Genomic DNA, 12,781 nt, shown 5'->3' with positions numbered 1-12,781 from the left:
ATATGTTCCATTCCAAGGAAGTGAAGTTCACACAGAACCCCTTAAAACCTTCCAGTCTCTGAAGGAGAGAAGCATGTTAGAAAACGTGGCAACCACTAGTAAGACGGGAACCTCCCAACCTTCCCTTTTAAAATAACAAATATGCTGAACAGGTATACTTGGGTGTGGGTTGGTAAAGTTTCTCAGTTATTGCAGTTCTGGAACACTTTTTTTTTCCCTCCCCACTTAAAAGGCAAGTTCTATTTTTCAGACTTTCAAACATGTTAAAACTTGCAACCAACTGGGTTTTCCTTTTTACATTGATCAGTTTTTAGTGTCAATGAACAACACCTTAAAGATGGTTGACAGAAGAATGTATTCATGTCAAGAGAGTGAAAAGAGAGCCTGAGAGAGAGTGGGGATGAGGGGAGGAGAGAGAGAGAGAGAGAGAGAAGAGAAGAGAAGAGAAGAGAAGAGAAGAGAAGAGAGACAGACACAGACAGACAGAGACCAAGAGACAGAGAACCAGATACAGAGACATTTCTTTGTCTCATGTTTCCAGAAAAAAAGAGAAAGGGAAAGCCACTGAGAGTTGTTATTCATACAGCATTGAAACAAACATTCAACCCAGTTTAGGTAAGAGTTACTTATCCCTGAAAATAAAGGCATCAGATTCTAAGCAGCTTCAGGAATCCGACGATTCCTTGTGCCTCTTCCAGGAGGTGGCCGCTGATCCCGAGTCCCAGATCGACGCAGTGTTCCCAGCAAGCAAGTCCCGTGGCGGTCAGTGATCAAGGCTGGACCGGGCGGCTGTTACTGTGGAGGCCGCTGCTCGGGTGGCCCCTCCTGCTGGGGTGGCACTGGCCGCGGCCCCGGCGGCCTGGGCAGAGGCATGTCCTGGTGTTGCCGTTGCCGATAAGCTATAACAGTTCCCAGAAGCAACGCGATGATGGTCATGAGGTAAAGGTCCCACTCGGGCCCCAGGAGCTGGTCCATATCAAGCTGGGTAAATACATCTCGGATCTTGAAAGGAATGAAAAAAATCACCATGATCACAAAAGTGTCAGAGGAGGAAGGCTACGACAACATTAAAACTAGAGTGGAGAACTTAACTAAAATAACTGGTTTTGGAAACATTTTGCAATGTGTTTCTTAGAATTTTTTTTTTTATTTTTAAAAGGAGGTTTTAAGTACCAGATTAGGAGGAATGGATCTCGAAATGTTTTGTTTTTTTTGCAAAGACCTTAAAAGACTTCAACTGAAGCTCAAAATCATGTGTTGAAGGAATGATTTAACTATAAAAAATCCCAAAATAATCAACTCTTGAATTTAAGCTTAATTATGTTGTCTATGACATTTTAATTGCGTTAGTATTTTTATTTTTGTTGTTTGCTTTGTTTTTGGGCCACACCTAGCAATGCTCAAGAGCTACTCCTGGCACTGTGCTCAGGATTTACTCCTGGTGATGCTCAGGGGACCATATGGGATGAAGGGGATCGAACCCAGGTCAGTCCCATGCAAGGGAAAATGCCCTTGTTCTGGCCCCACTTTAGTATATTTTAAGAGAAATGATCCTTGTATCTTAAATGATCTGACTGCTACTTATCCACAAAGAAAGTAAACAGGGTTACTATCCTTAATTTTTAAGTAATTTGCAAACAGTCCCCATAAATACATTTCTAAGAAGGGGTACTAAATTTTCCTAGAAAAACATTATAGGAAACTATTATCTGTAAGGGCTGGAGTGATAGCACAGCAGGTAGGGCATTCGCCTTACAAGCGGCCAACATGGCCGACCCGAGTTCGATTCCTCCGCCCCTCTCGGAGAGCCCGGCAAGCTACCGAGAGTATTCGATATGCCAAACACAGTAACAACAAAGTCTCCAATGGAGACGTTACTGGGCCCGCTCGAGCAAATCGACGATCAACGGGAGGGCCTTTACCTTTACCTTACCTATTATCTGTAAACCCTGTGAGAGACCCATTATGGGACATTCTGTATTTTCTTTTTTTCCAACAATAGTTAATACTATTGTTGTTATTTTAATTGGAATATCAAGGAGTAGGATTATGTGGTGCTAAAAAATTGACTTTATAAAAGACCAAACATGATGGTGGCTCACTATCTGTACCGCAATCCATAATACCCATAAGTAGAGAGAGAGTAAGAGAAAAATTGTCTGCCACAGAGTTAGGGGGAGGGGTGAGGTTGGGGTGGGGTGGGGGATAGGTATACTGGGGACAATGGTGGTGGAAAAGGTACACTGGTGGAGGAACGGGTGTTTAATCATTGTATAACTGAAACTTAAAACATGAAAGTTTTGTAACTGTAGCTCACAGTGATTCAATAAAAAGAAACTTAAAAATTGACTTTACATGAAATTTGCTTATATGTGGATGGACATGGAGAGTACCAGGCTGAGTGAAATGAGTGTGAGAGAGACAGACTCAGAAGAGTGCTGTTAGGACAGGGAAGACACCCGTATGACAATTATGGTGGGAAACATTCACTCTGAACAAGAACTGAGTCCCCAAAGAAGCTAAAGTGACATACATGATAACCTTTGAGTAAGACTGCTGCAAACCACAGTGCTAAAAGGAAAGAGAGAGAGAGAAGAAGAGTGTCTGCCATAGAGGCAGGCGGGGGTGGGGGTGGAGGAAGCGGGAGGGAAACCGGGGACATTGGAGGTGGGGAAAAAAAGCTGCTGAAGGGATGAGTGTTGAAACACTGCATGAATGAAACTAAATCATCATCAACTGTGTATAGCACAGCAATTCAATGAAAAAAAATCAATGATTACTTCTGTATTTAAAATGATCTGCTTTTATAGTTGCATGACTATATCCTTGAACTATAATCAACCATTTATTAGTGCTCAAAATTGTAAGAAACAAGGGTCTGAATTAGTTGTGAGAGAGAAGTGGCTGTCCATTATGCTATTGGCTTTGAAAGGACTTAAAGCACCTTCAATTAGCAGAGGATACAGCGTATGGTAACCCATGGTAATAAGAGACTATAAATTTGGTATTACAGAAGTAGAAGCAATCAAGAGGACAGAATATAGCCTCTCCAGACCTCTGGAGCATGGCTTAGGAGCAAGGGGGAGAGTGCAACAGGAAGAAGTCATGGAAATTCTCTTCACAGCTGTCAGAGCAGTGTGGACTACATTTTTTCCTACTTTACAAAGGAACACCCATTCCCAGACCTAAAGATGAGCCAGTGTTCTTAAAAGCCTTAACAAAATGTGAACTACCATCTTTCTCTGATACTGAGTGAATTAAATAGCCTTTGTTTCTGCATACATCTGTGGACTTCAGAGTTAAATGCTGCACCGGATAACCTATGATGAGGAGCTACAACTTTTACAGATGAAATGCAACATTGGAGAATCCAAGAATCATAGTTTAAAAAGTTTTGGTCCTAAGGGGTGGCTGTTCTGAAGAGAATGGGAAACCCATCTCCTATTGAGAATCGACTATGAGCTTATGAGTTCATGGTATTTTTAGAAAACAAAATTCTGGTGGTTTTTAACTTAGGTTTCATTATCAGAAAAATCCAGTACACCAATCTGGGCCATTTTTGGGTTTACTTCGCCTCCCTTAGGCCCCCCCTCCTTCGAGTGGACAGACAGGTTTGAGTCCCTGGGCGTGGACAGGCCCAAGATTTAAAGTTTAATGCTTTAGTTAACTACCGCTTCAAACTGTTCCAAGTTTTCCTTAACCCGGGAAACACAGGAATCCATAAAAAATGCATGGGAGCCATGGTTAAAGGCTACATGAAAACTGTAATCACTTTGTGGCTACATTCACCTGTCACCTGATGAGTCCACTGGTACTGTACTGGGGTTGGGGAAGGAGAGAAGATTACAGACCTTCAGGAGAGTCTCCCCTCTCCGGCTTCCAAAATAAAAACCTACAGACCAAGAAGGTTGAACGCTTGTGTTTTAATGGAAAGAGGCTCGGACCACTTACATTTGTTTCCCGTATGTACTGCACGAAATAGACAACGCCTAATTTGCAGAGCGCTAGGAAGACTGGTACTTGTGCATCTGGGCTGGCTTCGGCTGCCATGTCATAGAAACGTTTGGCAAGATGAATATCCTACAATATAGGTAATAGATCAAAATTCACTTCTTGTTAGGGTAGTAATTATTATTTAGCTTATATAATAGGAAAACACTTAGTTTACCTTTGCAAGCCGTCATTTTAAAACTTTCCCTTAACGGAAAAACCCCGCATTTTAAATGGGTTCATTTTTTTTCATTGTTGAAGCTTAATTTTAAAAATGTGAAATGAAAAATATAAGATGTCAGGGTGCCCTCCCTGACATCCATTCATTGTGCAGATATGGTGGATAATGCTATCTATCTATGTATGACACTAGTTTAAGTTTGAATAATAATTTTCACTTTTTTTTGGTGAGGAAGGCATACTCGTTCGTATAGATTAATTCATAATCTGAATGACTTATTTCAATTATAATCAATTTTCTTTTATTCTTAAAATTTTTCTAGCTATGTTGGATTGATTAGTTATTTTTTTTCCCCACTTCTTTTTGGCCACACCTGGTAGTGATCAGGGCTTACTCCTGGCTTTTTGATGAGGAATTACACCTGGCTGGGGTTGGGGATCAAACGGGTTGCCGGGGATTGAACCCAGGTTGGCCACACACAAGGCAAACACCTCACCTGCTCTCCTATTGCTCTGGCCCCTGGGCCAATTAGTTTTAGGTAAACTTATGAACATCTCTTTCATTTAAAACCGGAATAGGAAAAGATTATCATGATTCTTATGTAAACAGTTATTCTGATTTTTATAAATGATTATTCTTAAAAGCTAAGCCCCCAGAGTTCTCTTCTACTACTCCTATCAAAGTTCTATCATGTCTTTTATCATGATCTTTCTACACAATTCATATAGCTAAACACCATAGGACACTAAAAATTATAAAACGAGAAGGACTACAACTGTACCTCATGGTGTTTCACTAACAAAAATTAAAAAAAAAACCCAAAAACAATGAGAAGGGCACGATGCTGGAGGAATGGCTCAATAAGCTGTAACATAGGCTATGCTTGAACCCAGAAAAGCTTAGGTTCAATTCCTGGCACCAAATTGACCCCCAAGTACTGAATTGAGACTAGCATCTGGGCACTCCTGGGTATAAATCCAAAACAAAAACAGAATAGGATACATTCATATCCTTATTTTATAATAATAAAGTTGTTCAGTTATATCATTTTAATCTAGATTGCTTTCAGTAAACTAAGTATATTTTTGAAAATATTACGAAACTATAGCTTATGAAAATGATCTTTATATTACTCAATTTTATTTTAGTTATAAAATGCACACTTTTGGTATAGAAATTAAGGTAAATTTGACAGCCAACTCTCAATAACCATGCTACACGTCAGTGATCTTCCGTAAACTCAATACACTTAGCTTGTAAGCTCCAAGTCTTCAGAGAACCATATTCAAGTATCTAGTATCAATATAAATATGAAGCATCAAAATTTATATCTTGGAACTTAGAAGATACCAAATATAATTTAAAAAACAAAAATTGCATGTTAGCAAAATGAACTGACCAATTTTCCTTCAACCCTTAAGCAGATTAGGTTGAACCAAGTGGCTCTAAGTGATAAAGGGTCGAATAGTTACTTGATAAAGTCATGGTAAAGCCTTTTAGGGAGTCTTCCCAGAAACCGAGAGTGAATGACTCCAGTAACCAGCCACACATTCCCTTTGTGAGTCTCTTGAGATTTGCTTTCAACAAAACGGAAGTGGGTTTAAGTCAACTGTCAGGTGACAGATGATTTAAAAAGAATTTTTTAAGGACAGGTCACTCTGATTTTTGGCAATTATTATAGACTAAAGGCGGAAGCCCAAGGCTCTCATGTAATGCTATTAGGCGGAAAGGTTCTGGTGGAGGTAATCTGGATAAGATGAGGTCATGGGCACAGAGCTCTCGGTAAATAAGTCCTCACAGAAACCTAAGCTGTCTCACCTTGACCTTATACTTCCCAGTCACTGCCACTGTGAGAAATAAATTTCTGTTGTTTAAAATTTCTAATTTATGGTGTTGTGTTAACCAGTCTCAATGGAGTAAGAGTGCATACCAGTTCAAGGCAATTTAAAGAATTAAGTGACTGGTTATAATAAAACTCCTTCCATTCACATATACTTACTTATGTGAATAAGGTTCCAGCCATACATTTATAAAAGCAAAAATAAAAGTAAGTGCACTCAGTGACACTTAATGTTGAAAAAATGCTCCATTAATCTCTTTGAGGGGGCTGGAGTGATAGCACAGCGGGTAGGGCATTTGCCTTGCATGCAGCCAACATGGCTGACACAGGTTCGATTCCCAGCATCCCATATGGTCCCCCGAGCACCGCTAGGAGCAATTCCTGAGTGCATGAGCCAGGAGTAACCCCTGAGCATCGCCGGGTGTGACCCAAAAAGCAAAACAAAACAAAACAAAAAAAAACCAACCCACACATTAATCTCTTTGAAAAATACATTTTTAATAATTCACAAAAAAGTAAAATTTTACCAAAATTTCTAATTTCATGTGGATGTGGTCAATAGTGTCTTAACTGATCAATAATGGTCACTCAGAATAATTTCAAGAATATTTTAGGGGCTGGAGCATTAGTACAGCGGATATGGCATTTGCCTTGCACGTGGACGACCCTGGTTCGATTCCCAGCATCCCATATGGTCCCCTGAGTACTGCCAGGAGTAATTCCTGAGTGCAGAGCCAGGAGTAACCCCTGTGCTGAGTGTGACCCAAAAAGAAAAAAAAAAGAATATTTTATAATATTTAGTTTCATAGGTAATCAAAAATTTTAATTCATATACTTTTATTTCAAGTAGGGTCATCAGTAAGAGATACATGCATCATAAGCCTTAAAAAATCAAATTATATATTAACGTAAAAGATGCATTATAAATTCTAAGGGAACAGTGGGCTGAAAATATAAATTCAGCGAGAATGGAAAAGATACAATCTACAATTAAAGAATATGCTGTGTATTTTAAAAGACTAATAATAGGAATATCAAATTTGGAACTTTGAGTAATCATTTTATTAGAAATTATCAATAAATGCAATCTAGAACTTAAGATTCTTTGAATAAGCATTTTATTTTTGATTATTATTATTATTTTTTGCTTTCTGGGCCACCGTGGGTGGTGGTCAGGACCTACTCCTGGCTCTGTGCTCAGGGATCACTCCTGGTGGCTTGGGGGGCCAAATGGGATGCCGGGAATCAAACACGGGTTGGCTGCCTGCAAGACAAGTGCTTCACCTTCTTTAATACTGCTCTGCCCCCTGGCTATTATGAGAGAACATTTTAAATGTAAACTTAAAGGAAACAGTGCATTAAGTTCACATTTTAAGGGTATGCTGGGAAAACAAATACCACGAGTCTTAACAATGTTAAGATTTCATTAGGAAGATATAAGAAGTAAAAAATAATCTATCAGTAGAAATAATGTATCAGGAGCAAATAACTTATTTAATCTGAAAATAAATTTAGAAAGAATAATTGGCCGGAGACAGGTTTTTCCGAAAGGAGTTCTCAACAGATGCAGCACTCCAGTTCAGCCTTCGTGAGTCTACCTGTCGGTAATACCCTAAAGATCACAGTGTGGTGACTAGTAAGTGTGTGTATTCAGAGATTAGTGAAACAAGGACAGTCAACTGAAATGAAAACACTGCCTCACAACTTATTATATAAAGTTTGCTCACATTTCAAAGAAAGGCTATTTCTATAAAAATGTTTATGTTCCCACCAATCAGAGTTCCATTATTGCAATATTTATCTTGAGGTCCCTCACCTGTTTGATGCCGAGTCCCTTCTCGTGCATATATCCCAGATTAAACATAGCTTGTGCACTGTGTTGCTGCTCAGATGCTAGACGATAATGAATAAACGCAGTCTCGTAATCTACATCAGTGCCAAATCCATAGAAATGGTAGTCTCCCAGCTTAATTCTTGCTACAGTATAGCCTAGAAGAAGTAAATATAAACTTGCCTGAAGAGCATGTTTGAAACAGAGGAAATTGCTATTTTTTGCTTGTGAAAACAGTTACCCATAAAATCAAGAACTTTTGGCTCATAGTATACAAACATAGTATCAAACCCTTCAGCTAAATTACAAATTCAGTATGAAATTAAGCTAGAAGCATGGCTCTCCTAAAGGCTTTCTAATAGATATGCAATTCACTAGTAATACTCTTCAAATGATCATGCTTTATTCTACCAGGTCAGTTACATTTTAAAATAGCTCAATTTAACACTATAGTGCTACAAAAAAACAAAACCAAAATCCAAGATAAAATGAAATGGTTCAACTTGACCACTGTTTCTACCTAGAAGGGGAAGTGTGGGGGGAGGTAGTAACTCTGAGAGGGGAGAGACTGAGAAATTGAAATTCAAATGCAAAAGAATGCACAAATGTTAAAAGTCTCTGGACAACTGGAAGAAACCTGAATGCCCAAGAACAGATGACTGGTTAAAGAAACTTTGGTACATCTACACAATGGAGTACTATGTAGCTCTTAGAAAAGATGAAGTCATGAAATTTACATACAAGTGGTACAATATGGAAAGTATCATGCTAAGTGAAATGAGTCAGAAAGAGAGGAATAGACATAGAAAGATTGCATTCATCTGGGGGATATAAAGTAACAAAGTATGAGATTAATACCCAAGAATAGCTGAGATCAGCACCAGGAGGATTACTCCATAACTTAGAGGTCAGCCGGGTATCCTAGAGGAAAGGGCTGTTCAGATAGAGAAGGGAGCACCAAATAAAGGATGTTTGGAGGATCCTCCCAGGAGGGGAGATGCATGTCGAAAGTAGACTATGGACTGAACATGTTTGCCACTCAATGCCTCTTTTGCAGACCACAACACCCAAAAGGAGAGAGAGAACACAGGGGATTGCCCTGCCACAGAGACAGGGGGGATGGGGGGATGGGGGTGGGAGGGATATTATCCATGGTGGTGGAAAATGGGCACTGGTGGAGGGATGGGTATCTGATCATTGTATAATTGAAACCAAAGCACAAAAAATTGTAAATCTACAACTTTAAAAAAAATAAAATAAAATAAAGGGAAAAAAAAAAAGTCTCTGGGCTTTAGGCTGATATTTTAGCATACAATCTATTTGATTCCCCCCCCCCCCCCCCAATACTGGATTCAAACTAAAAAAGTGAACTATACTGTAAATGTCCATGGAAAAGAGACTCAAATTCAACTGATAAAGGCTGGGCCTAGAACCAAAATATTTCTATTTTAAGAGTAAATAACATTCATGATGCAAACAAGCTAAATCACTAGTTAAGAACTCTGCTTAAGTTTAAGGTGATAACACAATTCATTCTTTATGGGAGAGTAAAAAAAAAAAAAAACAAAACTGTAAGAAAAGCTCTCTGGGAAAATCACAGAACCAACACTCACCCTGAGAGGCGGCCCTATTCCAGTGTAGCAGAGCTCGGGGGTAAGTTTCATTCTCGCCCACAATGGTCGCTTCCCCTACAGGAAAGGTGAAATATGAACAAGGCATTCAAGGAAAGGCAATACATTTTGAGGTTTCATTTGCAAACTAGACTGCACATGTGGAGTACAATTAAAACAAGAATTGAGTATAATAGGTATTAAATGATGATTAGGATAAAATGTTGAGTTCTCTGAAGCACTACAGTCAGGACAACGCTACTTCCTGAAACTCGTTTTATCCGAGGAACCAAATAATGAAATCAATTTCCGACGGAGCCACCCCTAGGGATTTACATATTGCTGGAAAAACAATGTTTTCACATCTGCTGAATTTTGAAAACATGTACTTAACGAATGCACTGAATTTTATGATAAATGTCACCACTGGAAATAAAACACACTTTGAAGACTTAGGTGTTGCTGAGTGTTACCCATCTCTTTACAATAATACAGAAATTTCTAGGTGACCTTTCAGGCAAGTTAACCTAATCTGAATCTTTGTATTCTAAACCAAAGACAGGACTAAGATTAGCCTTACTCTGATCGAGAATGAAGGCTGCGTTGCTCTGCGCCACTTCATAGCCCTGTTCTGCCAGAAGGAGGTACTGGATCACTGCGCCATTATAGTCACCGTCTTTGTAACTGTTATAGGCGCTCATAAGCCTTTCAGACCAGCGGCCTCGTTCACATACATTCTTAAACAGCTGCAAGAACGGGAAAGGAAAACGTATTTCAGTTCAAAAATAAGAAATACATGCCAGAAAACTGTTTTTTTCTGAGGATTATTAAGTTTGTCTTTTGAATGTCTGGCAAGTTTACGAAATATACATGAAAGTGCGGGGTATTTAAGTGTTCACTGAGTGTTTAGTACAGGTTTGTAAAAATAGTACCAATTAGTTAGGCATCATTTTCCTGCCTCGGCACTGTTCCCACATTTCATGGGCATGCTTGTGAACCAAACAGAGGGACTACTGTATGAGGTCCATCTATTCAGACGGCACTCTACAAGTCAGGGAACTCAAGCACAGATTCATAAACTTTGCTAAGCATATGCCATGCTACTCAAATTTTGCCAGCTAAGAGAGAGATAAAGAAAAATAAGTAGGGAAGATGACCATTTTCATTTACAACACTCAGTTAACATAGAATTTTTTTGTCTTTGTGCCATACTTGGAGGTGCTCAGGGCTTAGTCCTGGCTCCGTGTTCAGGGATCACTCCTGGCAGAGCTTGGGGGACCACATATGGTACCAGGGCTCGAACCCGGGTTGGATACATGCCAGGCAAGCGCCCTACCTGCTGGGCTATCTCCCACAAACATTTTCTAAAAGCAATGTCTCAATACTGTCCTTGGTATTAAAGTGATTTAGACAATAATAAATTAGAGTCTTTAATTTCTAAGTTGAAGAGACTTGGACAATAATATCTATACACATGTACAGATGATAATATCAAAAAATTCTAAGAAGGAAAGATAAGAGAAATAAATACACAAAGCTGTAACAGAATCTCACAGTCTTCCCTGAGTGTTAGCAGGCTTAGTCTATTTCTTTTCTTGGGGGAAGGGAGAGGTGTCACAACGGACAGTGCTCAGGGCTTACTCCTGGCTCTGCACTCAGAAATTACTCCTGGCAGTGCTGGGGGGACCACAGAAGGTGCCAGGGGTTTATCCCTATCTGCTCCACTATTGTTCCTGACCCGGGCCGAGTCTACTTCTACTTGGAAGGAATCATGCAAAGAAAACCAGAATGAAAGAGCAGAGCTTTTCCTATGGGGCAAATCAATTTCCTATCTTCCCAGCCGGCAGGAAAATCCCCACCTCCACTGCCGTGTGGCAGGACCGCATGACTCCGGTGCCGCTGGCGTGCATCTGTGCCAGGTTGTAGAAAGCCAAGATGTGGCCTCCCTGAGAAGCTAAGTTAAAATACTTCAAGGCCTGTTTGTAATCTCTTTTGACTCCAATGCCATCTGTAAGGGGGAAAAAACAAACAAACAAAACAAATCACACCGAAGGTCAGGAAAAGTTTGAAGACTGAGCCGAAGTCTTAGTTTTCTAGAGGAGGAAGGACGTGAAGAGATATTTGGAGTTCTAAGATGTGAAGCTAGTAGAGATTCATGAACTCATACAGATGAATCTAATTTACCATGAAACGGGATGCACGAATCACTAAATTGAGAGGACATTAGTCAGAACTCAAGAGCTAGCAATTTCGTCTCATGGGGGTGCCTAGCCAAGAAATCAAAGAAATCTCTAAGACAGTGCATCGATTTCGGTGCTGCTTACTATAGTACATAGAGCCCAGCTGGAGCTGCCCGTCCACCCAGCCTTGCTCAGCTGCCTTCTGGAAATACTTCAGCGCCAGATCGTAATTCTGTAGACAAAAAGAGAGTCCATCGTGAGAAAACTCAAAAGGCTGATTTAATGATTTACTCGCTGAAAAGAATGAAGCCCTCAAAAAGCCATTCTTAGAAGAGCCAATAAATGAACTACTTTATAGTTTTTTAAATGATACACAAATGATAATATACTTTTAGTCATAGGGGACTAACAATAACGTGAAGGAAAGCAAATCACTCTTATGAAACAACTATATATTTATCCACAGAAAGTATTAAAAAAAACCAGTAAAACACAAAGCCAGAAATTCTGAAACAATCATTATCTTTTCTATTAACCAATGAATCCTTTTAAAACTTCAATTTTCCCCCTGGCTTAAATAAGGGAAATTAGTCTTTATCTGTTCCTTCCTTGGGCAGATTACTACACATTACATAACTGCTAGATCTCAAATATCACACATGTTCATGAGAAAAGTTAAAACAAAGATCATGATTGGACTTTAATATTCTAAAATGCTTAGAAGCAAAATCGAAACACTGTACTGTCTTTTGTTTTAGAAAATACCTAGAGATTAAAATCCTAAACCGGGTTTTGGATCCAAATTAAAAGAACCCAACTTTCTGCAGAAACCACACAGAGGAGGGGATTACCAATGAAAATCCAGAAGTATCCAACATGAGAAAGTGGCAGAGGAGAATGGGAAGCAATGGCCCAAGAAAACCAAGAGAACTTGCAGTCAACAGAACTCCAAGGAAGAGAGGTTAAATGGAGCAGGAGCAACAAATGGTCAACTGGAGCTGACACTTAGTTCCTGGTGAGCTATACAGAGCAGTTACCTAAGATAGCGTCATGATTGCTAAGAGCTAAAGAGCAGCTATCAGAGTTCATTCTTTGGAGAAACTCGGCTTTGAGAGAGGAGAGAGGAGGTGGTAGAAGGGCAAAGGGCAG

At 39.6% G+C, this 12,781-nt stretch overlaps 1 protein-coding gene across 1 annotated transcript in view; it reads right to left on the bottom strand.

The window, feature by feature from the left end:
* Positions 1 to 445: 445 nt before the first annotated feature.
* The window catches only part of SEL1L (SEL1L adaptor subunit of SYVN1 ubiquitin ligase), a 60,471-nt gene continuing 48,135 nt past the window's right edge, over positions 446 to 12,781 (bottom strand). The window contains exons 15-21 of the mRNA XM_056133498.1: positions 11,777 to 11,864; positions 11,312 to 11,460; positions 10,033 to 10,198; positions 9,456 to 9,530; positions 7,828 to 8,000; positions 3,952 to 4,080; positions 446 to 1,002 (exon numbers count right to left, since the gene is read on the bottom strand). Of these exons, the coding sequence (XP_055989473.1) occupies positions 793 to 1,002; positions 3,952 to 4,080; positions 7,828 to 8,000; positions 9,456 to 9,530; positions 10,033 to 10,198; positions 11,312 to 11,460; positions 11,777 to 11,864 (990 nt within the window). The 3' untranslated portion in view covers positions 446 to 792. The remainder of the gene's footprint in view (positions 1,003 to 3,951; positions 4,081 to 7,827; positions 8,001 to 9,455; positions 9,531 to 10,032; positions 10,199 to 11,311; positions 11,461 to 11,776; positions 11,865 to 12,781) is intronic.

The sequence above is a fragment of the Sorex fumeus genome, unplaced genomic scaffold (assembly GCF_029834395.1).
Source record: "Sorex fumeus unplaced genomic scaffold, SorFum_2.1 ptg000098l, whole genome shotgun sequence".
NCBI lineage: Eukaryota > Metazoa > Chordata > Mammalia > Eulipotyphla > Soricidae > Sorex > Sorex fumeus.
The sequence above is the reverse complement of the archived record's forward strand: the minus strand, read 5'-3'. Positions and strand labels throughout refer to the sequence as shown.